The sequence below is a fragment of the Prunus mume genome, linkage group LG3 (genome assembly GCF_029339155.1).
Source record: "Prunus mume cultivar Tortuosa linkage group LG3, ASM2933915v1, whole genome shotgun sequence".
NCBI lineage: Eukaryota > Viridiplantae > Streptophyta > Magnoliopsida > Rosales > Rosaceae > Prunus > Prunus mume.
The window spans coordinates 1,777,772-1,802,668 of NC_142700.1; the positions used below are offsets into that span (position 1 = coordinate 1,777,772).

The 24,897-nt window shown below is 39.3% G+C and overlaps 4 protein-coding genes and 5 pseudogenes across 7 annotated transcripts; 8 read left to right on the forward strand and 1 right to left on the reverse strand.

Annotated features, from left to right (window-relative positions):
- Positions 1–226: 226 nt before the first annotated feature.
- On the forward strand, positions 227–2,888 carry LOC107880745 (G-type lectin S-receptor-like serine/threonine-protein kinase RKS1; annotated as a pseudogene). The gene is made up of 5 exons (XR_016125304.1): positions 227–1,616; positions 1,750–1,887; positions 2,065–2,207; positions 2,319–2,529; positions 2,651–2,888. The product of XR_016125304.1 is annotated as a G-type lectin S-receptor-like serine/threonine-protein kinase RKS1 (transcript).
- Positions 2,889–3,015: 127 nt separating this feature from the next.
- LOC148918384 (cysteine-rich receptor-like protein kinase 44 pseudogene) lies at positions 3,016–3,556 on the forward strand (annotated as a pseudogene).
- A 764-nt stretch (positions 3,557–4,320) lies between these two features.
- LOC148918385 (G-type lectin S-receptor-like serine/threonine-protein kinase RKS1) lies at positions 4,321–6,805 on the forward strand (annotated as a pseudogene).
- Positions 6,806–8,903: 2,098 nt separating this feature from the next.
- On the forward strand, positions 8,904–11,176 carry LOC148918386 (G-type lectin S-receptor-like serine/threonine-protein kinase RKS1; annotated as a pseudogene). The gene is made up of 4 exons (XR_016125305.1): positions 8,904–10,290; positions 10,426–10,557; positions 10,781–10,923; positions 11,035–11,176. The product of XR_016125305.1 is annotated as a G-type lectin S-receptor-like serine/threonine-protein kinase RKS1 (transcript).
- LOC103324697 (cysteine-rich receptor-like protein kinase 10) lies at positions 11,041–12,428 on the forward strand. The gene is made up of 4 exons (XM_089048643.1): positions 11,041–11,247; positions 11,376–11,613; positions 11,707–11,857; positions 11,948–12,428. The coding sequence occupies exons 1-4, from the start codon at positions 11,196–11,198 to the stop codon at positions 12,254–12,256; spliced, it is 750 nt and encodes a 249-aa protein (XP_088904769.1). The 5' UTR covers positions 11,041–11,195; the 3' UTR covers positions 12,257–12,428.
- Positions 12,429–13,487: 1,059 nt separating this feature from the next.
- On the forward strand, positions 13,488–15,454 carry LOC148918387 (G-type lectin S-receptor-like serine/threonine-protein kinase At1g11410; annotated as a pseudogene). The gene is made up of 5 exons (XR_016125095.1): positions 13,488–13,628; positions 13,795–14,595; positions 14,727–14,865; positions 15,108–15,250; positions 15,362–15,454. The product of XR_016125095.1 is annotated as a G-type lectin S-receptor-like serine/threonine-protein kinase At1g11410 (transcript).
- On the forward strand, positions 15,416–16,727 carry LOC148918388 (G-type lectin S-receptor-like serine/threonine-protein kinase SD1-1). The gene is made up of 4 exons (XM_089048642.1): positions 15,416–15,571; positions 15,715–15,952; positions 16,067–16,217; positions 16,315–16,727. Exons 1-4 carry the CDS (start codon positions 15,520–15,522, stop codon positions 16,591–16,593), a joined length of 720 nt encoding a protein of 239 aa, XP_088904768.1. The 5' UTR covers positions 15,416–15,519; the 3' UTR covers positions 16,594–16,727.
- Positions 16,728–17,025: 298 nt separating this feature from the next.
- On the forward strand, positions 17,026–20,667 carry LOC103324604 (G-type lectin S-receptor-like serine/threonine-protein kinase RKS1). Its single transcript, XM_089048641.1, has 7 exons — positions 17,026–18,582; positions 18,718–18,849; positions 19,073–19,215; positions 19,327–19,537; positions 19,660–19,897; positions 19,994–20,144; positions 20,236–20,667. The coding sequence occupies exons 1-7, from the start codon at positions 17,358–17,360 to the stop codon at positions 20,536–20,538; spliced, it is 2,403 nt and encodes an 800-aa protein (XP_088904767.1). The 5' UTR covers positions 17,026–17,357; the 3' UTR covers positions 20,539–20,667.
- Positions 20,536–24,858, reverse strand: LOC103324698 (receptor-like serine/threonine-protein kinase SD1-8). Its single transcript, XM_016792661.2, has 8 exons — positions 23,171–24,858; positions 22,960–23,100; positions 22,674–22,864; positions 22,280–22,490; positions 21,965–22,202; positions 21,717–21,870; positions 21,318–21,637; positions 20,536–21,231 (listed from the first exon to the last, which is right to left on the reverse strand). The coding sequence occupies exons 1-7, from the start codon at positions 24,468–24,470 to the stop codon at positions 21,323–21,325; spliced, it is 2,550 nt and encodes an 849-aa protein (XP_016648147.2). The 5' UTR covers positions 24,471–24,858; the 3' UTR covers positions 20,536–21,231; positions 21,318–21,322.
- Positions 24,859–24,897: the final 39 nt, after the last annotated feature.

Sequence of the window (24,897 nt, forward strand, 5' to 3'; positions counted from 1 at the left end):
ATCAGTAACCGCCTCACTAAAATCTTTCCATAAAAAAACCCGAAAGAGAGTATCTATCAGTGAATTTCAAATTTAATCAATGATCACCTCATGACTATCAATAAAAAGAAACTCAATAATCATTTTATATAGATGGTTGGAAAAATCGGTAACTACCAACGTCAAAGACTTTGAGTTGAGCCAAGAATGGCGCCTATATATAATCGGGTATAGATATCAGGCGTGATTGAATGTCGTTGTCCTCTCCTACCGCTGACCAAACCGAAAGTCCCATGCTGCTGGGTAGTGTTCGTGACAAACAAGTAGCAGCCATTTTCATCAAACATTGTCAATGATTAGAAAGTAGCATGCAAAATCCCAAATTCCCAGAAAAACAAAAATGTTTCTCAAAGCTTTGCTTGTGTTCTTCCTCCTCCTCTTTCCCTTTTCCTCATCCATTGACACCATAGCACTGAACCAACTTGTGAAAGATGGTGACTTTATAGTGTCCAAAGAAAACAACTTTGAATTAGGCTTCTTCAGCCCCGGCAACTCGAGCTCTCGCTATGTTGGGATTTGGTATGCAAATAAGTCTGAAAAGGCAGTGGTTTGGGTTGCAAACAGAAACAACCCCATCAATGATACCTCTGGTGTTCTCACAATCAATAGGTACGGAAAATTGGTTCTTTATGCTCACAATATTGACGACGTTTCTATTTGGTCAACAAATGTATCGGTCGAAACCACAAGCACTTGTGTAGCTCAGCTTTTAGATACAGGAAATTTAGTGCTTTTCCCGGATAGTATTAGTAAAAGTGAAAGCTTTATATGGCAGAGTTTTGATTACCCTACAGATACTCTACTTTCCGGAATGAAAGTTGGGTTGAATTGGAAAACTGGGATGGAATGGATCTTAACATCTTGGAAGTCCCAAAATGACCCTGGAACGGGGAACTATAGCTTGAGGCTCAATTCCAATCAGACTGCTACGCCTGAATATTTTTTGTACAAGGGTTCGACCAAATATTGGAGAATGGATCCAGGGCCAAGGCCCATTTTTGTGACGGATAATGAAGAAATGTACTATACCTTTTTGTCTGATAACACCTCAGTAATTAGATCGGTGGTGACGGATGACGGGGTTAATCAACAACTGCTATGGAGTGAGGCTACTAATAAATGGGAGGAGCGCTGGGCTGCACCGAAGTACCGGTGTGACCAATATGGCCGCTGTGGTGCCAACAGCAAATGTAGCCCTGACAATATTAATAGATTTGAGTGTGAGTGCCTACCAGGGTATGAACCAAAATCTCAAAATGCTTGGAATGGGAGAGATGGGTCAGATGGGTGTGTGAGTAAGCGAATGGGGGTGTCAAAGTGTGGGAATGGGGAAGGGTTTGTGAAGGTGGCACGGGTGAAAGCGCCAGACACATCGGAAGCAACACGATTGTTAGCAAGTATCAGTGCCAATGATTGTGAGCAGGTGTGCTTACGCAATTGTTCCTGCACGGCATATATACACACAGAATGGGACGGTCGCAATGATTGCTTGGTATGGTACGGTGAGTTGCTGGACATTTTAGTCCGCTCAGAGCTAGGACAAGATCTATATGTTCGGGTGGACAAAATGGAATTAGGTACTACTTGGCTTGCCAAGGAAAATTTCAGTTATAAATTTTCAGAATCTGTGAAACTTACTAGACTGGTTTTGGTGTCCATATGAGTTCTCTTTTCCATGGTTCTAATCCTTTGTCCCACTCTTATGTGTAGCTGATAATACCAGAAAATCGAAAGGTTTTCTCAAAAGGAGGGGTTTGCTGGCTATTGCAATAGTGGCTGTGCTTCTCACATTCGTACTAATCATTGTGTTTGTGTACTGGTGGCTGAAGAGAAAGAGGACGATAAAAGGTATGAGAAGTACTTATCTGTGTTGAATTGTTTAACTGTTTCATCTAAATAAAACAGCAATGTGCTCATGGAAGTATGGAATTGGTTGTTAAAAGTTCCATTTTCTAGTCATTTTGTCAATGCAAATGGAACACTGAGGAGAAAAGGAACACTAATGTTCTTTTCGTGATTGCAAAGACTTTGTGGAGGCGGATGAACTTGAGGAAACTAGGAGACACCCAGAGCTGCAATTTTTCCATCTGAGCACAATAATAGTAGCCACAGACAACTTCTCTCCTGTCAATAAACTTGGCCAAGGTGGTTTTGGCACTGTTTATAAGGTAAGTTCTAATATCGAAGTCCTAACATTTCATAATTGAATGATTTCTTCTGAGAAGTAGAAAATGGTCTTCTTCTCAAAGCTTTATAATAGTGCTGAACCATAACTTCAGGGTCAGTTAGCAAATGATCAGAAGATTGCTGTAAAAAGATTGTCCAAAACTTCAGGACAAGGAATTGAAGAATTCAAAAATGAAGTTGCTCTGATAGCCAGACTTCAACACAGAAATCTTGTGAAACTTTTAGGCTGTTGTATAAAGGGAGAAGAAAGGATGTTAGTTCTGGAACACTTGCCAAACAAAAGCTTGGACTCCATTCTTTTTGGTATGTCTAGAGGAAAGATTCATTTGTACATGCCATTTCTAAAATGATGAAGAATATTCTTGAAGCTTCCTACTGAACTTTATAACATTTATTTACTCGAAAGCCAAATATCTTGATACAGATCACGCTAAAAGATCCTTGTTGGATTGGAAAAAGCGGTTTGAAATTATCAATGGGGTTGCTCGTGGATTCTGTATCTCCACCAGGACTCAAGACTTAGGATAATCCATAGGGATCTAAAAACCAGCAATGTTCTTCTAGATGCTGAGATGAACCCAAAAGTTTCAGATTTTGGCATGGCAAGAATATTCCATGGGGACAAACTGCAGGATAAGACCAATAGAGTTGTTGGAACATAGTAAGAATCATATTTGCACTCACAAATTCTTGGAATAAATCACCATATACTGAACTTTCATATTCATTTTACTGTTCTTTGGCTGTAATGCTGTTTGAATTTGTTCATATGCATAATGCAGTGGCTATATGTCACCAGAGTATGCAGTGTTCGGGAGATATTCAACGAAATCAGATATCTTTAGTTTTGGGATCATATTGTTAGAGATTGTAAGCGGCAAGAAAAACAGCGGTTCTTATCAGCAGGATGAATCGCTAAACTTGATAGGACATGTAAGTAACACAAGTTTTGCTAACAATCTACTCTTTGCACTTAATTCTTATTCATCCCTTTTCAAAACGTTACTGTCAACAACTACAGGTTTGGCATCTGTGGAGAGAAGATAGAGCCTTAGAAATTGTGGATTCATCAGTAGCGTCATATATGCCTGATGAAGTCATGAGATGCATTCAAGTCGGTCTCTTGTGTGTGCAAGAAGATCCGAAGGACCGACCAAGCATGTCAACTGTTGTCTTCATGTTGAGTGGTGAAGCATCTCCTCCATCTCCTAAGCAGCCTGCATTTGTCTTCAGAAAAAGTTCCGGCAATGATGCTGCTAATCCATCAATTCCAAAAGGATCAGATTCGTCTATTAACGACTTGACAATAACTAAACTTGAATCTCGATAATGATACATGCTCTTGCTGTCATAATTATCGAAGTGCAATTCTTTTTGGCTTCCTTCCTTCTTATCAATTTACCGCTTTGCTAGGCTCTTGGAATGGTCTTTTTTACAAAACAAAAAACTCTTGGAATGGCACTACTTGTATATATTGGTCATAATTTAAACAATTTTTCTCGTTTTTGTGACATACTTGTATTAGCAAACAATGTAAACTATTTAGTAAGTTTTTGGTGAACCGGAGGCCCGAGTTCCAAAAACTTTAGGCATGGGAGGGGGCCTAAGTTGAGGTTGTGTTGAGGGGAGCATCTACAATTATGCCTCATGTGTGCTCTGTATGTTATGGTTGTGACTTTATGACTAGTCATATGACTCACATCTATAATAGGAGTTTTTTTTCAACAGAGCATCTTCTAATATTTGAAAGTGAAATACAACTAGACTAAGAACAACTTAATTATAATCGACTAATAAAAGAAGTTTTTTTTTTAAAAAAACAATCAACTAATAATAGAAAACAGAGGGTACAGCCGCCTCACTAAAATCTTGGTCAGAGTGAAATGCAACTTACCAACTGCCAATAGTCAACGTCAAAGACTTTAAGTTGAGCTAAGAATGGCGCCTATATATAATCGGTTATAGGTATTATGCGCCATTGAATGTTATTGTTCTGTTCTACCGCTGACCAAACCAAAAGTCCCATGCTGCTGGGTCGTGCTGCACGTGATAGGACTTCAAAAAAGTAGCAGCATTTTCATCAAACATTGTCAATGATTAGAAAGTAACAGACACACCAACCGATTCATTGTACATGCAAACTCCAAAAATTCTCCGAAAACAAAATGCTTTTCAAACCTTTGCTTGTGTTCTTCCTCCTCCTCTTCCCATTTTGCACATCCATTGACACCATAGCACTGAACCAGCATGTGAAAGATGGTGACTTTATAGTGTCCAAAGAAAACAACTTTGAATTAGACTTCTTCAGTGATGCCATAGGGGTGGATCAAGATAGATATTTACCATTTAATTAGCTATTTCTTGCTATATTGTTATTTTCTTATTTAGGTAGTTTTAGGATATCTTTTATTATTTATGTGTGATTTTATAATTAATTGGTTTGCTTTTGGACCAAGCAGTCGCCCAAGTAAAGCCTATAAATAAGGCTATTGTAATAGTTGTAGGGAGGGAATATTGATGATATGAAATAGTTTATTTGCTGAATTTGCTATGATATATGTCTAGACATGTGGTTGGTGAGTCCGATGGTATCGAGCTATGACTCAAGATCTGCTTGATGGAGGGTCGTGCGACAACAGAAACAACCCCATCAATGATACATCTTGTTAATCATCAAAGTTATTAAATTTGGATTTGCCTGATAAGCAATTTATTGATCATGAAGAGATGAGAATTGAGAAAACTTTCAAAGATATTATTGATTTTCATTAATGTTTTCACTTGGAAGGTTGCAAAACTTTGGTTGATTTTGTCAATCGGTTGAAGATTCTAGAGAGAAACATTTGCATTGTTCTAAGAATTATTCCAAATATCTTTTTATTTGGAAAGGAAGGTTTCAATTGGATGCTAAAGATCCAGATTAATATGAAGCAATTGAAGATTCTACTCGGATTTTCCTTAATCAAAGGCTTGGTTCTTTCAACTAGGGGAGTCAATTGATGGGGATCGGGATCAGGACACAGGTCACCAACCACATACACGAGCACCGAAATCTAAGGCTAGTGCAAACTCACATATATCGTAGCAAATCCATGCCACAAATAAACTATTTCATTAATCATCAATATTCCCTCCCTACAACTATTACAATAGCCTTATTTATAGGCTTTACAAGACTTGGGCACCAAGACTGCTTGGTCCAAAAGCAAACCAATTAATTATAAAATCACACATAAATAATAAAAGATATCCTAAAACTACCTAAATAAGAAAATAACAATATAGCAAGAAATAGCTAATTAAATGGTAAATATCTATCTTGATCCACCCCTATGCTCCTGCATCAGACTCCCCTAGTTGGAAAGAATTCGTCCTCGAATTCAAGCCTTTGATTGAGGAAAATCCGAGTAGAATCTTCAATTGTTTATGGATCTTTAGCATCCAGTTGAAACCTTCCTTTCCAAATAAAAAGATATTTGGAATATTTCGTTATTCTTGGTTTCTTCTTACTCCCTCTAACAATGCAAATGTTTCTCCTAGAATCTTCAACCGATTGACAAAATCAACCAAAGTTTTGGCAACCTTCCAAGTGAAAACATTAATGCCCATAAAATCAATAATATCTTCGAAAGTTTTCTCAATTCTCATCTCTTCACTGTTGATCAATAAATTGCTTATCAAAATTGCTTTGAACACCTAAACAATTTTCATTGCAATTTTCACAGTTGCAAGGATCAAATATTGGAGGCAAATCCAAATTTAATAACTTTGATGAATAACAAGATGCACCAAAATTACCAAATCTATTTATACCTTGAAAGACACAATGAGAATAACCGTGCCCCTCTTCACTTGACTCACATAATGAAAAGGGCTATCCCCTCAGGAAGTGTCGATGCTGGTTCAAAAACTCTTACCGAAGCTTCGAGGAGACTCTCACCAACCACATTCTAAGGCTAGTGCAAACTCACATATATCGTAGCAAATCCATGCCACAAATAAACTATTTCATTAATCATCAATATTCCCTCCCTACAACTATTACAATAGCCTTATTTATAGGCTTTACAAGACTGCTTGGTCCAAAAGCAAACCAATTAATTATAAAATCACACATAAATAATAAAAGATATCCTAAAACTACCTAAATAAGAAAATAACAATATAGCAAGAAATAGCTAATTAAATGGTAAATATCTATCTTGATCCACCCCTATGCTCCTGCATCATTCAGCCCCGACGACTCAGGCTCTCGCTATGTTGGAATTTGGTATGCTAATAAGTCTGACAAGGCCGTGGTTTGGGTTGCCAGAAACAACCCCATCAATGATACCTCTGGCATCCTCACCATCAACAGGTATGGAAAATTGGTTCTTTATGCTCACAATACTGAGAATCTTTCTATTTGGTCCACAAATGTAAACCACAAGCACTTGTGTAGCTCATTTTAGATACAGAAATTTAGTGCTTTTCATAGTAAAAGTGAAAGCTTTATATGGCAAAGTTTTGATTATCCTTTACTCTACTTCCAGGAATGAAAGTTGGGTTGAATTGGAAAATTGTTGGAATGGGTCTTTAACATCTTGGAAGTCCCAAAATGACAACTACAGAGGCTCTATTCAAACTAGGACCAAATATTGAGAAGTGATCCAGGCCATTGTCATAATGAAGAAATGTATTTTTCCTTTAACCGATAACACCTCTGTAATTAGATCCTTGTTGACGGATTATGGGATACTACAACAACTGAGATGGAATGATGCGGTTAATCAATGGGAGGAACTCTTTGCTGCCCCAAAATATCGGTGTGACCGATATGGACATTGTGGTGCCAACAGAAATGTAGCCCTGACAACATTAATATGTTTGAATGTGAGACTACAGTTGGTGACAGTAGTTGGTAGATGTTGGTAGGTGACATTGTATCTTAGCCACCTACTGTAGTGGTAGGTGGGATAGGACAATATATAAAGGGGATGACACATTGTGCATCCTCACCTCACAACTTGTAAAGCATTTGAGTAGCAATACAAGCATATATTCTCCAAAACTCTGTTAAGCATTCTTACTGCTTGCTCTTGCGATTGTTCTTTGCTTGGTTCGATCTTATGTTGTAGGAAGGAGGCTGACTTAGCTTGTTCGAGAGGCGATCAAGTCTAAGGCCGCACGGAAGGAAGACTCCGAAAAAGTCATCCCGTGACACTAGGCGCGAGGGTGCCGGAGGCAACACAACGCTCGCATGTCGCAAGACAATGTGACTAGGCACGAGGGTGCCGGAGGCAACACAAAACTCGCTTGTCGCAAGGCAATGTGACTAGGCACGGAGGTGCCGAAGGGGACACAAAGCTTGCATGTCGCAAGACGATGTGACTAGGCACGAGAGTGCCGGAGGCAACACAAAACTGCTTGTCGCAAGGCAATGTGACTAGGCACGAAGGTGCCGGAGGCAACACAAAACTCGTTTGTCGCAAGGCTAGGTACGGAGGTGCCGAAGGCAACACAAAACTTGCATTGTGACAAGGCATTGTGGCTGGTATGAGCAGCAGCGCCGGTTGATGGCTGGCTATATGATGAAGATTGTATAGGTGCCAAAGGGCACTGAGGAATGGGAGAATGACATAAGCCTTTTGTATCATTTCCCACAGACGGTGCCAAACTGTTGATGCTCTTTTTGGGAGGTCAACTTAGAGAGTAGGTGATAGTGAATGATGGGTGAAGGTGAGGACCTTCAGCATATGTGTAAAGACTTGGGCAAGCGATAAATGTAAAGAAGACAAAATATACGTGGTTCACCCTTAATGAATGGGCTACGTCCACGGAGAAGTATGTTCTCATTATAATAGTGTATGATTACATTTGTACATGAGGTTGGACACGAACATAAAGATGACAAGTGAGATGCCCAGGCCAGGGATTTAGAAGAGAGTCATAGGGTCTAGCTTTGAGACTTGGATCCTCCTCTAACTGGAGGGAAGAAGTTCCTGTTTTACATGGATACTATTCCCTTTATAGGGAGGTGAAAGTGGGAAGTTTGTGTCGATTTCTGTGGGACTTTGTGCAAGTCTCTGTAGTGGTAACACGTGTCATGGAGAGTAGTTTTGGCAATTTAGGAGCTTCGCAAGCACATGAGAGAAGGTGAGTGCTGTCACTTTGAAGCTGGATATGCTCGGTTGATTATGGTGTAAACAAACTATATAATATTTATTTACTCGAAAGCCAAATATCTTGATGCAGATCACACGAGAAGATCCTTGTTGGATTGGAAAAAGTGCTTTGAAATTATTAATGGGGTTGCTCGTGGGATTCTGTATTTTCACCAGGACTCAAGCAATATTAGGAAATGTAATTGAAAAAATAGTCAATTTTTTGGTAAAGTGGAGCCCTGAGGCCCAAGCAACCTTTAAGCACACACAAATCTGGCCCGAGTAACAGCCACACCAACAGCAACATGAACATGGTCCTCAAACAGGGCTCCGCCAATTTGGGTTTGGGTAAGGTCGTATCGGGCAACACATTCCTAAATTTGGCCCATGTCTACTTAAACATTCCAAGTGTTTTGGGTTTCAATTTTTATTTTTATTGTTATTTTTATTTTTTTATGCAAGCAAGAACAACTTCATAAGTCAGAAGTAGCTAGCAGTAGCCGCCTCACTAAAATCTTGCCATAAATAGACAGTCAATAATGATGGTTGGAAAAGTCGGTAACTGACTACCAATGTGTGTGAATGTTATTGTCCTGTAACCTGTTGTACCGCTGACAAAAAAGAAACATCAATGAAACACCACCAGATTCATCGTACATGCAAAATTCCAAATTCCCAGAAAACAAAAATGTATCTCAAAGCTTTGCTTGTGTTCTTCCTCCTCCTCTTTCCCTTTTGCTCATCCATTGACACCATAGCACTGAACCAACTTGTGAAAGATGGTGACTTTATAGTGTCCAAAGAAAACAACTTTGAATTAGGCTTCTTCAGCCCCGGCAACTCGAGCTCTCGCTATGTTGGAATTTGGTATGCTAATAAGTATGGCAAGGCAGTGGTTTGGGTTGCAAACAGAAACAACCCCATCAATGATACCTCTGGCGTCCTCACCATCAACAGGTATGGAAAATTGGTTCTTTATGCTCACAATACTGAGAATCTTTCTATTTGGTCCACAAATGTGTCGGTCCAAACCACAAGCACTTGTGTAGCTCAGCTTTTAGATACAGGAAATTTAGTGCTTTTCCGGGATAGTAAAAGTGAAAGCTTTATATGGCAAAGTTTTGATTATCCTACAGATACTCTACTTCCAGGAATGAAAGTTGGGTTGAATTGGAAAATTGGGTTGGAATGGGTCTTAACATCTTGGAAGTCCCAAAATGACCCTGGAACTGGTTACTACAGCTTGAGGCTCTATTCAAACCAGACTGCTACGCCCCAAATATTTCTGTACAAGGGTTTGACCAAATATTGGAGAAGTGATCCAGGGCCATGGCCCAGTTCTGTGAGTAATAATGAAGAAATGTATTTTTTCCTTTCAACTGATAACACCTCTGTAATTAGATCCTTGTTGACGGATTATGGGATACTACAGCAACTGAGATGGAATGATGCGGTTAATCACTGGGAGGAACTCTTCGCTGCCCCAAAATATCGGTGTGACCGATATGGACAGTGTGGTGCCAACAGCAAATGTAGCCCTGACAATATTAATATGTTTGAATGTGAGTGCCTACCGGGGTATGAACCAAAATCTTCGAATCATTGGAACCGGAGAGATGGGTCAGACGGGTGTGTAAGCAAGCGAATTGGGGTGTGTCAAACTGTGGGGATGGGGATGGGTTTGTGAAGGTGGCACGGGTGAAATATCCAGACACAATGAAAGCAGCACAATTGTTGACAAGTACTAGTGCCAATGAGTGTGAGCAGGTGTGCTTAAGCAATTGTTCCTGCACGGCATATATGAGCATAGAATGGGAAGGTAGCATTGATTGCTTGGCATGGTACGGTGAGTTGTGGGACATTTTAATACACACAGAGCTAGGGCGAGATCTATATGTTCGTGTGGACAAAATGGAATTAGGTACTACTTCGCTTGCCAAGGAAAATTCAATTGTAAATTTCAGAATCTTTGTGAAACTTACTGGACTGGTTTTGGTGTCCACACGAGTTCTCTTTTTCATGGTTTTCTAATCCTTTGTCTCACTCTTTTGTGTAGCTGAGAATACCGGAAAATCGAAAGGTTTTCTCAAAAGTAGGGGCTTGCTGGCTATTCCAATGGCGGCTGTTGCATTGGTACTAACCATTGGGTTTGCCTGCTGGTGGCTTAAGAAAAAGAGGAAGACGAAAGGTATGAGAAGTACTCACCTGCTTTGAATTGTTTAACCGTTTCATCTAAATAAAAAGCAGTTTGCTCATAAAAGTATGGAATTGGTGATAACACTCTTGCAGCCTGACTGAACCACTCCGCTTCAATAGGATCCATATGAGCTGCGTTAAATTTCCATTTTCTAGTGTGCAAACAGAACACTAAGGAGAAAATGAATGCTAATATGCTTTTTGTGATAGCAAAGATTTTGTGGAGGCGGATGAACTTGAGGAAACTAGGAGAAACCCAGAGATGCAATTTTTCCATCTGAGCGCAATAATAGTAGCCACAGGCAACTTCTCTCCTGTCAATAAACTTGGCCAAGGTGGTTTTGGCACTGTTTATAAGGTCAGTTCTAATATCAAAGTCCTAACATTTCATAATTGAATGATTTCTTCTGAGAAGTAGAAAATAGTCTTCTTCTCAAAGCTTTATAATAGTGCTGAACCATAACTTCAGGGTCAGTTAGCAAATGATCAGAAGATTGCCATGTAAAAAGATTGTCCAAAACTTCAGAACAAGGAATTGAAGAATTCAAAAATGAAGTTACAGTGATAGCCAGACTTCAACACAGGAATCTTGTGAAACTTTTAGGCTGTTGTATAAAGGGTGAAGAAAGGATGTTAGTCCTGGAATACTTGCCGAACAAAAGCTTGGACTCCTTTCTTTTTGGTATGTCTAGAGGAAATATTCATTTGTACATGCCATTTCTAAAATTTGGAAGAAATTTTTTTAAGCTTCTTACTAAAGTATATATATATATACATTTATTTACTCAAAATCCAAATATCTCGATGTAGATCACACAAGACGTTCCTTGTTGGATTGGAAAAAGCGCTTTGAAATTATCAATGGTGTTGCTCGTGGGATTCTGTATCTTCACCAGGATTCAAGACTTAGGATTATTCATAGGGATCTAAAAACCAGCAATGTTCTTCTAGATGTTGAGATGAACCCAAAAATATCAGATTTTGGCACGGCAAGAATATTCCATGGGGACCAACTGCAGGAAAAAACCAACAGAGTTGTCGGAACATAGTAAGAACTATACTTGCAATCACACATTCATGGGTTAAATCACCATAATCTCACCTTTCATATTCATCTTTTAATTCTTTGGTTGTAATGCAGTGGATATATGTCACCTGAGTATGCAGTGTTTGGAAGATATTCAACCAAATCAGATGTCTTTAGTTTTGGGATCATATTATTGGAGATTGTGAGTGGCAAGAAAAACAGTGGCTCTTATCAACAGGACCATTCCATGAACTTGATAGGACATGTGAGCAACACAAACTTTGCCAACAATTTCCCCTTCCTACTTAATACTCATATTCATCCCTTCTGAAAATGTTACTGTCAACAACTACAGGTTTGGCAGCTGTGGAGAGAAGATAGAGCCTTAGAAATTGTGGAATCATCACTAGAGTCATATCATTTTGATGAAGTCATGAGATGCATTCAAGTTGGGCTCTTGTGTGTGCAAGAAGATCCAAAGGACCGACCAAGCATGTCAACTGTTGTCTTCATGTTGAGTGGTGAAGCATCTCCTCCATCTCCTAAGCAGCCTGCATTTGTCTTCAGAAAAAGTTCCGGCAATGATGCTGCTGATCCATCAATTCCAAAAGGATCAGATTCGTCTATTAACGACTTGACAATAACTAAACTTGAATCTCGATAATGATACATGCTCTTGCTGTCATAATTATCAAAGTGTTAGACTCTTGGAATCGTCTTTTGACCAAAAAAAAACTCTTGGAATGGCCCTACTTGTATATGTTGGTCATAACTTAAACAATTTTTCTCGTTTATGTGATCACTCACCGTTGGATGTAAATTCAACGATTCACTCACTCTTGCAATTAATTGAATGGTCATTATAGACCCCCTCAAAATAACCGGTCCGTTGCGGCTATTGCTAGGAGGACGAAGTGCGATAAAGTTTGGCTTGACAGACCCCCTTCTTCCCTTGTGTTTGTTCTTCAATCGGATGGTCTGCCTTGCCCCCCTTGTTAATCTCCTTTTAGCTAGAGGCTGACGTGCTCCTTTGGTGACGTCCTAGTTTGTGGCCCTCTAGTTTCTGTTACTTTCTGTTTTCTTTTTCTCTAGGTTGTCTGTGTTTTTTCTGCTTGCTCCTGGAATGGTCTGTCCCCTAGGCTGTTATCTTTTCTTTCCTTGTTTCTGTTCCTTTTGGGTTGCTTCGCTTTCCCTTCAATGAAGTTTCCCTTTCAACCAAATTATAAATTTTTTTTTTTAAAAAAAACCCTCGTTAGTGTCTCTCTACTTTAGGCGCACACAGTTTTGGGTTGACAAACACCAACATTGTCTTCAAACAAAACTCTACCTATTTGGGCTTGTGGAAAGGTCAAGTATGGCCAACCCATTCCCAAAGTCGGCCCATAGTTGACATGGCTATCACCCACCGTTCCCCTATCAATCCAGTGTTTAAGATGAGTTAAAATTAGTACCAAGCAAATCAAACATGCGATAAAACGTTAGTACAAGCCAGTCCAAGCCCAGAAGGTGTAACAAACAGGCCCGCATATTATTCACGGGCGAAGAGTTTTGGATTCCAACTTAATCATAATCATCATGCCATGATTATCTATAAAAAGAAAATCAATAATGACTGTCTGTCCGCCTGCCGCCGATTTCGTCAGTCAACATTCAACACTTTGAGTAGAGCCATGCTGCTGATATAAAACATTGTCAATAATTCAAAAGTAGCAGAAAAACCAACCGATTCATTATACATGCAAACTCCAAAATTTCCCAGAAAACAAAATGCTTTTCAAAGCTTTGCTTGTGTTCTTCCTTCTCCTCTTCCCATTTTGCACATCCATTGACACCATAGCAGTGAACCAGCATGTGAAAGATGGTGACTTTATAGTGTCCAAAGAAAACAACTTTGAATTAGGCTTCTTCAGCCCCGGCAATTCGAGCTCTCGCTATGTTGGAATTTGGTATGCTAATAAGTCTGACAAGGCAGTGGTTTGGGTTGCAAACAGAAACAACCCCATCAATGATACCTCTGGCGTCCTCACCATCAACAGGTATGGAAATTTGGTTATTTATGCGCACGATATTGACAGCTTTTCTATTTGGTCCGCAAATGTGTCTCTTCAAACCACAAGCACTTGTGTAGCTCAGCTTTTAGATACAGGAAATTTAGTGCTTTTCCCGGATAGTATTAGTAAAAGTGAAAGCTTTATGTGGCAGAGTTTTGATTACCCTACAGATACTCTACTTCCCGGAATGAAAGTTGGGTTGAATTGGAAAATTGGGTTTGAATGGGTCTTAACATCTTGGAAGTCCCAAAATGACCCTGGAACTGGGAACTATAGCTTGAGGCTCTTTTCAAACCAGACTGCTACGCCCCAATATTTTCTGTATAAGGGTGTGAGCAAATATTGGAGAATTGATCCAGGGCCGTGGCCCGATTTTGTGAGTAGTAATGAAGAAATGTATTTTTGTTTGTGACTGATAACACCTCTGTAATTAGATGGGTGTTGACGGATTATGGGTTAAATCAACAACTGAGATGGAGCGACGCTGTTAATCAATGGGAGGAACTATGGGCTGCACCAAAATACCGGTGTGACCAATATGGACAGTGTGGTGCCAACAGCAAATGTAGCCCTGACAACGTTAATATGTTTGAGTGTGAGTGTCTACCAGGGTACGAACCAAAATCTTTGAATGATTGGAACAGGAGAGATGGGTCAGAGGGGTGTGTGAGTAAGCGAATTGGGCTGCCAAAATGTGGGAATGGGGAAGGGTTTGTGAAGGTGGCACGGGTGAAAGAGCCAGACACAACAAAAGCAGCACAATTGTTGACAAGTATTAGTGCCAATCAGTGTGAGCAGGTGTGCTTAAGTAATTGTTCCTGCACCGCATATATGAGCATAGAATGGGAAGGCCGCATTGATTGCTTGGTATGGTACGGTGAGTTGCTGGACATTTTAGTCCGCACAGAGCTAGGACAAGATCTGTATGTTCGTGTGGATAAAATGGAATTAGGTACTACTTGTCTTGCCAAGAAAAATTTCAATTGTAAATATTCAGAATCTATGAACTTACTGGACTGGTTTTGGCGTCCATATGATTTCTCTTTTTCATGGTTCTAATCTTTGTCCCACTCTTATTTGTAGCTGAGAATACCAGAAAATCGAAAGGTTTTCTCAAAAGGAGTGGTTTTGCTGGCTATTCTAATAGTGGCTGTTCTTCTCGCATTGGTACTAATCATGGTGTTTGCCTGCTGGTGGCTTAATAAAAAGAGGAAGATAAAAGGTATGAGAAGTACTCATCTGTTTTGAATTGTTTAACTGTTTCATCTAAATAAAAAAGCAATGTGCTCATGGAAATACGGAACTGGTCATAACACGTGTGCAGTCTGTAATTCACATCTAAACACTCCTCTTCAATAGGATCCTTATGTGCTGTGTTAAAGTTCCATTTTCCAGTCATTTTGTCAATGCAAATAGAACACTGAGGAGAAAATGAATGCTAATTTTCTTTTTGTGATAGCAAAGACTTTGTGGAGGCGGATGAACTTGAGGAAAGTAGGAGACACCCAGAGCTGCAATTTTTCCATCTGAGTGCAATAATAGCAGCTACAGACAACTTTTCTCCTGTCAATAAACTTGGCCAAGGTGGTTTTGGCATTGTTTATAAGGTAAGGTCCCGTTTCAAAGTCCTAACGTTTCATAATTGAATGATTTCTTCTGAGCAGTAGAAAATACTCTTCTTCTGTAAGCTTAATAGTAGTACTGAACCATAACTTCAGGGTCAGCTACCAAATGATCAGAAGATTGCTGTAAAAAGACTCTGCAAAAGTTCAGGACAAGGAATTGAAGAATTAAAAATGAAGTTGCTCTGATAGCCAGACTTCAACACAGGAATCTTGTGAAACTTTTAGGATGCTGTATACAGGGAGAGGAAAGGATGTTAGTCCTTGAATACTTGCCAAACAAAAGCTTGGACTTCTTTGTTTTCGGTATGTCTAGAGGAAAGATAGTCGCTTCCCGAATGCCTCTTGACTTTGTTCATTCGATTTCTAATATTATGAAGAATATGTTTGATGCTTCTTACCAAGCTATATAACAGTTATTTACACAAAAGATAAATGTCTTGATGTAGATCACTCAAGAAGGTCCTTGTTGGATTGGAAACAGCGGTTTGAAATTATCAATGGGGTTGCCCGTGGGGTTCTGTATCTTCACCAGGATTCAAGGCTTAGGATTATCCACAGGGATCTAAAAACCAGCAATGTTCTTCTAGATGCTGAGATGAACCCAAAAATTTCAGATTTCGGAATGGCAAGAATATTCCATGGGGACCAACTGCAGGATAAAACCAACAGAGTTGTTGGAACATAGTAAGAATCCTACTTGCACTCACACATTCATGGATTGAAGCACCATAATCTTACCTTTCATTTTCATTTTACTATTCTTTGGCTGTAATGCAGTTTTATTTTGTTCAATTGCAGTGGATATATGTCACCAGAGTATGCAGTGTTTGGAAGATATTCAACCAAATCAGATGTCTTTAGTTTTGGGATTGTATTATTGGAGATTGTGAGTGGCAAGAAAAATAATGGCTCTTATCAAGAGGACCATTCCATGAATTTGATAGGATATGTGAGCAACACAAACTTTGCCTACAATTTCTGCTTACTACTTACCACTGACTACTTATATTCATCACTTTTCAAAATGTTACTGTCAACAACTACAGGTCTGGCAGCTGTGGAGAGAAGACAGAGCCTTAGAAATTGTGGATTCATTACTAGAGTCATATCATTCTGATGAAGTCACAAGATGTATTCAAGTCGGGCTCTTGTGCGTGCAAGAAGACTCGAAGGACCGACCAACCATGTCAGCCGTTGTGTTTATGTTGAGTGGTGAAGCATCTCTACCATCTCCTCAGCAGCCTGCATTTGTCTTCAGAAAAAGTTCCTGTCTGCATTTATATTCGGTTAATGACTTGACAATAACCAAAGTTGAAGCTCGATAATGATTCATGCTCGTGCTTTTATTTTCACAATATCAAAATGCTAAATTTGTTTTATTGATCTTCAATGGCACTGGCATTGCATAATGTGAACTTTTAGAAAGTGTGATGAATTTGAAGATGCAACCTTTACATAAGCCACAAATTGCAACCTTTACGATCTTCAAAATGTCACACGAAATAATGCCATTTGCAATCTTCGGTCTTGTTTTGTCTTCATACAATTACAATTGCACATTACTCATAACTTCTGATAGTAAAAAAATCCTCAAAATCACTCATAACTTCTCAATCTCAAAATTACTCGTAACTTCTCAACCCATTTATCTAGATGCAGTTAAATTATAACAGTTCTACCAAGACTAATGCAACCCAATCCTCCTGAAGTCAGCATAGTTAACAAGGATATCAATCCAGCATTTAATCTCAATGGTTGACTCATTGAGTCAGTCAACATCCAAGACTTTTGAGTTCAGCCCAGAATGGCGCCTATAGATAGCCAGGTGTGACTGTTGTTATCGTGTTGTACTACCAATGACCAAACGAAAGGTGCCATGCTGCTGGATATTCAAACGTGCCAACTACCCAGAAATTTCAACACAAAAAAGATCAAACACTTGACCCAAAAAAAAAAAAAAAAAAAAAGATCAAACATTGTCAATGATTCAAATGCGGACAGTGACAGACAATCAACTAACCAAGAAAAAATAAGTGAAACACCACCCCGTTCATCGCACATGCAAATTCGCAAATGCCCAGAAAAATAAATGTTTTTAAATACTTTGCTTGTCTTCTTCTTCGTCTTCCCATTTTGCTCATCCATTGACACCATAGCAGTGAACCAGCAGGTGAAAGATGGTGACTTTCTAGTGTCCAAAGAAAGCAACTTTGAATTAGGCTTCTTCAGCCCCGGCAACTCGAGCTCTCGCTATGTTGGGATTTGGTATGCTAATAAGTCTGAAAAGGCAGTGGTTTGGGTTGCAAACAGAAACAACCCCATCAATGATACCTCTGGTGTTCTCACAATCAACAGGTACGGAAAATTGGTTCTTTATGCTCACAATACTGAGAACCTTTCTATTTGGTCCACAAATGTGTCGGTCCAAACCACAAGCAGTGTAGCTCAGCTTTTAGATACAGGAAATTTAGTGCTTTTCCAGGATAGTAAAAGTGAAAGCTTTGTATGGCAAAGTTTTGATTATCCTACAGATACTCTACTTCCAGGAATGAAAGTTGGGTTGAATTGGAAAATTGGGTTGGAATGGGTCTTAACATCTTGGAAGTCCCAAAATGACCCTGGAACTGGTAACTATAGCTTGAGGCTCTATTCAAACCAGACTGCTACGCCCCAATATTTTCTGTACAAGGGTTTGACCAAATATTGGAGATGTGATCCAGGGCCATGGCCCGTTTTTGTGAGTAATAATGAAGAAATGTATTATTTCTTTTCAACTGATAACACCTCTGTAATTAGATCGGTGGTCACGGATTATGGGGTAAATGAACAACTGAGATGGAATGATGCTGTTAATCAGTGGGAGGTACTCTTTGCTGCACCAAAATACAGGTGTGACCAATATGGACAGTGTGGTGCCAACAGCAAATGTAGCCCTGACAATATTAATATGTTTGAATGTGAGTGCCTACCGGGGTATGAACCAAAATCTTTGAATGATTGGAACCGGAGAGATGGGTCAGACGGGTGTGTGAGCAAGCGAATTGGGGTGTCAAACTGTGGGGATGGGGATGGGTTTGTGAAGGTGGCACGGGTGAAAGATCCAGACACATCGAAAGCAGCACAATTGTTGACAAATACTAGTGCCAATGAGTGTGAGCAGGTGTGCTTAAGCAATTGTTCCTGCACGGCATATATGAGCATAGAATGGGAAGGCCGCATTAATTGCTTGGCATGGTTTGGTGAGTTGTGGGACATTTTAGTACACACGGAGCTAGGGCGAGATCTATATGTTCGTGTGGACAAAATGGAATTAGGTACTACTTCGCTTGCAAAGGAAAATTCAATTGTAAATTTCAGAATCTGTGTGGAACTTACTGGACTGGATTTGGATTCCACATGAGTTCTCTTTTTCATGGTTTTCTAATCCTTTGTTTCACTCTTTTGTGTAGCTGAGAATACCAGAAAATCAAAAGGTTTTCTCAAAAGTAGGGGCTTGCTGGCTATTCCAATGGCGGCTGTTGCATTGGTACTAATCATTGGGTTTGCTTGCTGGTGGCTTAAGAAAAAGAGGAAGATGAAAGGTATGAGAAGTACTCATCTGCTTTGAATTGTTTAACTGTTTCATCTAAATAAAAAGCAGTGTGCTCATAAAAGTATGGAATTGGTCATAACACTTTTGCAGTCTGACTGAACCACTCCGCTTCAATAGGATCCATATGTGCTGTGTTAAATTTCCATTTTCTAGTGTGCAAACAGAACACTAAGGAGAAAATGAATGCTAATATGCTTTTTGTGATGGCAAAGATTTTGTGGAGGTGGATGAACTTGAGGAAACTAGGAGACACCCAGAGCTGCAATTTTTCCATCTGAGCGCAATAATAGTAGCCACAGGCAACTTCTCTCCTGTCAATAAACTTGGCCAAGGTGGTTTTGGCACTGTTTATAAGGTCAGTTCTAATATCAAAGTCCTAACATTTCATAATTGAATGATTTCTTCTGAGAAGTAGAAAATACTCTTCTTCTGAAAGATTTATAATAGTACTGAACCATAACTTCAGGGTCAGTTAGCAAATGATCAGAAGATTGCTGTAAAAAGATTGTCCAAAACTTCAGGACAAGGAATTGAAGAATTCAAAAATGAAGTTGAGCTGATAGCCAGACTTCAACACAGGAATCTTGTGAAACTTTTAGGCTGTTGTATAAAGGGAGAAGAAAGGATGTTAGTCCTGGAATACTTGCCGAACAAAAGCTTGGACTCCTTTCTTTTTGGTATGTCTAGAGGAAATATTCACTTGTACATGCCATTTCTAAAATTTTGAAGAATATTTTTTAAGCTTCTTACTGAAAGTATATAACATTTATTTACTTAAAAGCCAAATATCTTGATGTAGATCACACAAGAAGTTCCTTGTTGGACTGGAAAAAGCGCTTTGAAATTATCAATGGGGTTGCTCGTGGGATTCTGTATCTTCACCAGGATTCAAGACTTAGGATTATTCATAGGGATCTAAAAACCAGCAATGTTCTTCTAGATGCTGAGATGAACCCAAAAATATCAGATTTTGGCATGGCAAGAATATTCCATGGGGACCAACTGCAGGATAAAACCAACAGAGTTGTTGGAACATAGTAAGAACTATACTTGCAATCACAGATTCATGGATTAATTCACCATAATCTCACCTTCCATATTCATCTTATTACTCTTTGGTCATTGTAATGCAGTGGATATATGTCACCAGAGTATGCAGTGTTTGGAAGATATTCAACCAAATCAGATGTCTTTAGTTTTGGGATCATATTATTGGAGATTGTGGGTGGCAAGAAAAACAATGGCTCTTATCAAGAGGACCATTCCATGAACTTGATAGGACACGTGAGCAACACAAACTTTGTCAACAATTTCCCCTTCCTGGTTACTACTCATATTCATCCCTTTCTGAAAATGTTACTGTCAACAACTGCAGGTTTGGCAGCTGTGGAGAGAAGATAGAGCCTTAGAAATTGTGGATTCATCACTACAGTCATATCATTCTGATGAAGTCTTGAGATGCATTCAAGTCGGGCTCTTGTGCGTACAAGAAGATTCAGAGGACCGACCAACCATGTCAGCTGTTGTATTTATGTTGAGTGGTGAAGCATCTCTACCATCTCCTCAGCAGCCTGCATTTGTATTCAGAAAAAGTTCCCGCAGTGGTGGTTATCTATCAAGTTCACAAGGATTATATTCTGTTAATGACTTGACAATAACTAAACTTGACGCTCGATAAGGATTCAGGCTCTTGTTTCCACAATTATCAAAATGTTATTTGTTTTATTGACCTTCATATGACATATGTGGGCACTGCATATGCGCCCATCACCTTAATACAAATTTCTAAACTATCCATTCTTGTGAACTTTATGAAAGAGTGATGAATTTGGAGATGCAACCTTTAGATAAGCCACAAACTGAAATGCATAAATTGGCTGTTACAATCTTCAAAATATGACATTACACAGCAGATTGTTGCTATGGGAACGAATTTACACCATCTTCTTCAGTATTGTGGCCACAAAAGACTTTATTTGTGAGCTTCTTGTTTTTTCTTTATATCTTGACAATTGTACATTGCAAAATGTGATGCCACCGTTGGAAATTAAACCCTGCTGGGTGATTCTTCGTCTTCACAAGTGCAAAGGCTGCGATTGAACTTTCCGTAGAGTCGGTGTTTTGTTTCTGGCTTTTTGCTTGATCTTTTGGGCTTTTCCCGTGTCTTTGCTCAGCATGTTGAGCTTGCCCTTTGTTTACTTTCGTTCTGGCTTGGTGTACTTGGTTTAGGCCCTTTTGGTTTAATGTATTCGTTTGTTCACCCCAAAATAATTGTGAAGTCATACCTTTCAGAGAAAAACTTAAAGTGTACGCGAGCGTATAGACCGTTTTTCTCTTTCTTTGTCTCGCATCACCTCATGACTTCTAATTCCTTTGACACAAAATTAACCACAGATTAAATATACACAAGAAAATCGTGTTTGTGTAAGATGTATAAACATCTTGATAAGGTCATACCTTAACTACCTACCGTCTAACGCTGCGATCGTTACTTGGTCTGTAGTGTGAGATCCTTCCAACTTGCTTGAAGATGAGTCTGTTTGACCTGCAGGGTTCCTTCCTAGGCAAAAACCAGGGGTTTTAGGCTGCGGCATTGTTGCATCTGGACTGCTCAACATGAAAACCACAGAGGACATTGTAGGCCTATCTACCACATGCTCTTGGACGCACAAAAGGCCAACTTGAATGCATCTCAACACCTCAGAGGGGCAATATGAATTCCCAAGTGATGAATCTACTATCTCCAACCCCTTTCCTTCTTTCCATTGCTTCCAAGCCTGCAACAAATCCAAGTCATTTCTTTGTTACTTGTGCATCTAATGAAATGTAATTACAATCTATGCGCTTTTTACTTACACAGTCTAGGAGGTTTGGTTTATTGTCTGAATAATTAAAAAATCCCTTGTTCTTTTTGCCACTAATAATCTCCAACACTAGAACACCAAAACTAAAGACATCTGACTTGGTTGAGAAGAACCCGTCCATTGCATATTCAGGAGACATATAGCCACTGCAGATCACCCAATAAAAAGAAGTGAGATTAGTATTTTGATCAGCTAATTGGGTTGACATCATCAGCAAAATAGAAAGCTTATGATACTCACTATGTTCCTACTACTCTTCTTGTATGAGATTCGTTCTGATCTTTACCAAATATTCTAGCCATTCCAAAGTCTGATATCTTTGGGGTGAATTCTCCATCAAGTAAAATATTGCTTGCCTTGAGATCCCTATGGATGATTCTAAATCTTGAATCCTGGTGAAGGTAAACAAGTCCTCGAGCAATACCACAAATAATGTTGTAACGCTTTTGCCAATCCAACGTAGACCTTTTTTCTCTGCCTACAATGATTTTTGACTTACTTTATAACAACTTTATTTAACTATTAAGTAAAGATAATTAAATTTGAGGCACTTACTGAATAAAAAGGCATCCAGGCTTTTGTTTTCCATGTATTCATAAATCAGCATCTGTTCATCCTTATCAATGCAGCAAGCAAGCAGTCTAACAAGATTTATGTGCTGAAGCCTTGCAATTAACTTCAATTCGTTTTTGAATTCTTCAGTTCCTTGTCCAGAGTTTTTTGAAAGTCTCTTGACAGCAATTTCTTGACCTTCTGTCAATGTCCCCTGGCATTAGCCACACATAAATCTGTCAGGTCACCTTAATATATATATATATATATATATATATATATATATATATCAAACGAACTTGGGACTTTAGTGTAAGGGTAAATAGTCTTAGCCACTTCGGGTGCATATGCAGTTTCTTTTATATCTAGTGATTGATTTCTAACCAAATGTACTTACCTTGTAAACATAACCAAAACCACCTTCTCCGAGTAGATTTTCATCAGAAAAGTTATTAGTAGCCACTGCTACAGTACTGAAATCAATCAATGCCAACTCTGGCTCATCATTGATCCTTTCCCCTGAGTAGAAGTCCTTACTTGTGAAAACAACCTCATTTAGCAGAAGAACTTGGCTTCTTCCACAAGGACCTGTTCAGAAATAAGCAAAAAACTAGAAAACAAAACACTTGGCTTCTTCCATAAGGACCTGTTGAACATATAGAATTAAGTTACCAGGCGCGTACCTTTTGGTTGTGTCCTTGCATTGCGGCTAATACGCAAATTCCTCTTCCATACAATGTAGAAACTAAGTCCTGCTAGAAGAATGACAAGACCAACTATAGCGACTACAATTATGATTGCTAGTGTTTCCTTCCCATCACCACCTGAAATGAACATAACTGTAGTTAGTGATAGTTGATGTTATTATAAAGTAGTCTGAATAATGGAAGGTACCTATTTCAGACGGTGCCAATCGAACATAGAGATCTTGGCCACCATCTGCATATACCCTCATGTCCATTAGCTCCCTGAACCACATAACGCAACCTCTCCCTCCATTTGTAATCTCCATGTTACAATAAGCACTGCAAGAACAGTTCTCCAAACACTTCTCTTTACATGCCTCAAGGCTCATGTCCCTATCCACAAATGCACCCCAACTCTCAGGCAATTTCACACTCCTCAACCTCAAGAACTTGTCTTTCGTGCATTTCAATTCTCGTTTTCTCACACACCCATCTAACCCATTTCCCAAATTCCAGGCCTCCAAATTCTTAGGCTGAAACCCCCTCACACATTTACACACAGGTGAAGCATTTGTGTCACAAATACCAAATGGACCACACTCTCCATAGCTGTCACATTGGTCCTTTGGGGGATACTGAAATATATTCCACATCTTTGTGCTCTCAACCCATGTAATCTGTTGAACGTCCCCATTTGGACTCACTGTCAAGCCTGAATATTCAAGTTCCAGTTTGTTCTGTAATGAAAACGAGTAGTAGACCTCATCTTGTTTCGTAACGAAGTTGAAATCGACACCATGCTTCGAAGCACACATTTCCGGCACACCACTAAATATCATCCCATTCCAGGGGCCGGTTCGAAAGTTTTTAACATGTTTGTGCCAAAGGAAAATCTCCGGGAAGCCATGGTAATCTAGTTTGATAGAAAAGTCCCCTGTTGATGGGTCCTCTGAGCTTTTCCACGAGGTCAAGTGCCTGTTTAAACCTGTGCTCAAGTTCCATCCAAGCTTCATATCCGGAAGCAGAATGTGTGTGGGATAATCAAAGCTCTGCCAGAAAAATGTTTGGCTGTTTTCGGTTCCTTCTTTGATCACAAGATTGCCTGTATCCAAAAGCAGGACATTTGGTCTCAAAACTTGGGTGTGATTGGATGACCAAGTGACGTTTCCAGATGGATCAAGAAGGAAAATGTTTCCATGATCACCAGTCATCAAAAGAGCTCCTGATGAATTTGAAAGTGGGGTGTCTCTGTTGGCCACCCAAACAACTGTTCTGTTTTGGACATTTTTGTACCATATCCCCAAGTACCAGCCTGAATTATTGCCTGGCTTGAAGAAACCCAACTCAAAGACTTCACAGGGGGAGACAATGGTCATGTTTCCTTCGACCAATATATCTGGAGTGAAAGATAGGTCGTCTTCTAAGCTGGCAATTGGGGAGAGAGTAAGTAAACTGTTGAGGCACAAAATGGTGAAAAACAGAGACTCTTGCTTTGTTAAAGCTCTCATTTTTTTTTCTTTTCAATATCTCTTAGGGCGAAGAGGAAAACAGAGCTACTTTCACTCTGGCTTTTTATGTATTTTCTTGGTCTCTTCTTCAACTACGGCAGCAATATGGGCCAAAAATGGATTTTTTTTTTAATTTTAATTTTTTATATTTTACTTGGGGTCTTTTACAAATTCCCAATCTTTCGGATTCTCAATCAAAGATGTAATTTGGGGTTTCCCAAATTGTGGTTTGATCTCCTCTTGATTTGATTAACTTTTCCAAACTTGTATGTATGCATGATTTGTCCCAATATTTACTTTCCTTAGCTTCATCATTCTCGATTTACTTGAATTGAAATTGATCACTGACATTTGATTGCTTTCCAAATCATGTTTTTATTTCGCAGGGTTAAATTAAAGTAATAAACAACTTTAAGAAAATTGGCAT

What these genes read in the sequence shown, in the direction of transcription:
- LOC103324698 (XM_016792661.2), bottom strand. Translation starts at nt 24,470, where the DNA reads ATGAGAGCTTTAACAAAGCAAGAGTCTCTGTTTTTCACCATTTTGTGC. An exon ending in AGAAGAGTAGTAGGAACATA is followed by an intron (nt 21,871 to 21,964) that starts GTGAGTATCATA and finishes GGTGATCTGCAG; the next exon opens with TGGCTATATGTCTCCTGAAT. An exon ending in AACCAAACCTCCTAGACTGT is followed by an intron (nt 21,638 to 21,716) that starts GTAAGTAAAAAG and finishes GATTTGTTGCAG; the next exon opens with GCTTGGAAGCAATGGAAAGA.
- LOC148918388 (XM_089048642.1), top strand. Translation starts at nt 15,520, where the DNA reads ATGTTAGTCCTTGAATACTTGCCAAACAAAAGCTTGGACTTCTTTGTT. An exon ending in CTTGGACTTCTTTGTTTTCG is followed by an intron (nt 15,572 to 15,714) that starts GTATGTCTAGAG and finishes GTCTTGATGTAG; the next exon opens with ATCACTCAAGAAGGTCCTTG. An exon ending in CCATGAATTTGATAGGATAT is followed by an intron (nt 16,218 to 16,314) that starts GTGAGCAACACA and finishes CAACAACTACAG; the next exon opens with GTCTGGCAGCTGTGGAGAGA.
- LOC103324604 (XM_089048641.1), top strand. Translation starts at nt 17,358, where the DNA reads ATGTTTTTAAATACTTTGCTTGTCTTCTTCTTCGTCTTCCCATTTTGC. An exon ending in CTTGGACTCCTTTCTTTTTG is followed by an intron (nt 19,538 to 19,659) that starts GTATGTCTAGAG and finishes ATCTTGATGTAG; the next exon opens with ATCACACAAGAAGTTCCTTG. An exon ending in CCATGAACTTGATAGGACAC is followed by an intron (nt 20,145 to 20,235) that starts GTGAGCAACACA and finishes CAACAACTGCAG; the next exon opens with GTTTGGCAGCTGTGGAGAGA.
- LOC103324697 (XM_089048643.1), top strand. Translation starts at nt 11,196, where the DNA reads ATGTTAGTCCTGGAATACTTGCCGAACAAAAGCTTGGACTCCTTTCTT. An exon ending in CTTGGACTCCTTTCTTTTTG is followed by an intron (nt 11,248 to 11,375) that starts GTATGTCTAGAG and finishes ATCTCGATGTAG; the next exon opens with ATCACACAAGACGTTCCTTG. An exon ending in CCATGAACTTGATAGGACAT is followed by an intron (nt 11,858 to 11,947) that starts GTGAGCAACACA and finishes CAACAACTACAG; the next exon opens with GTTTGGCAGCTGTGGAGAGA.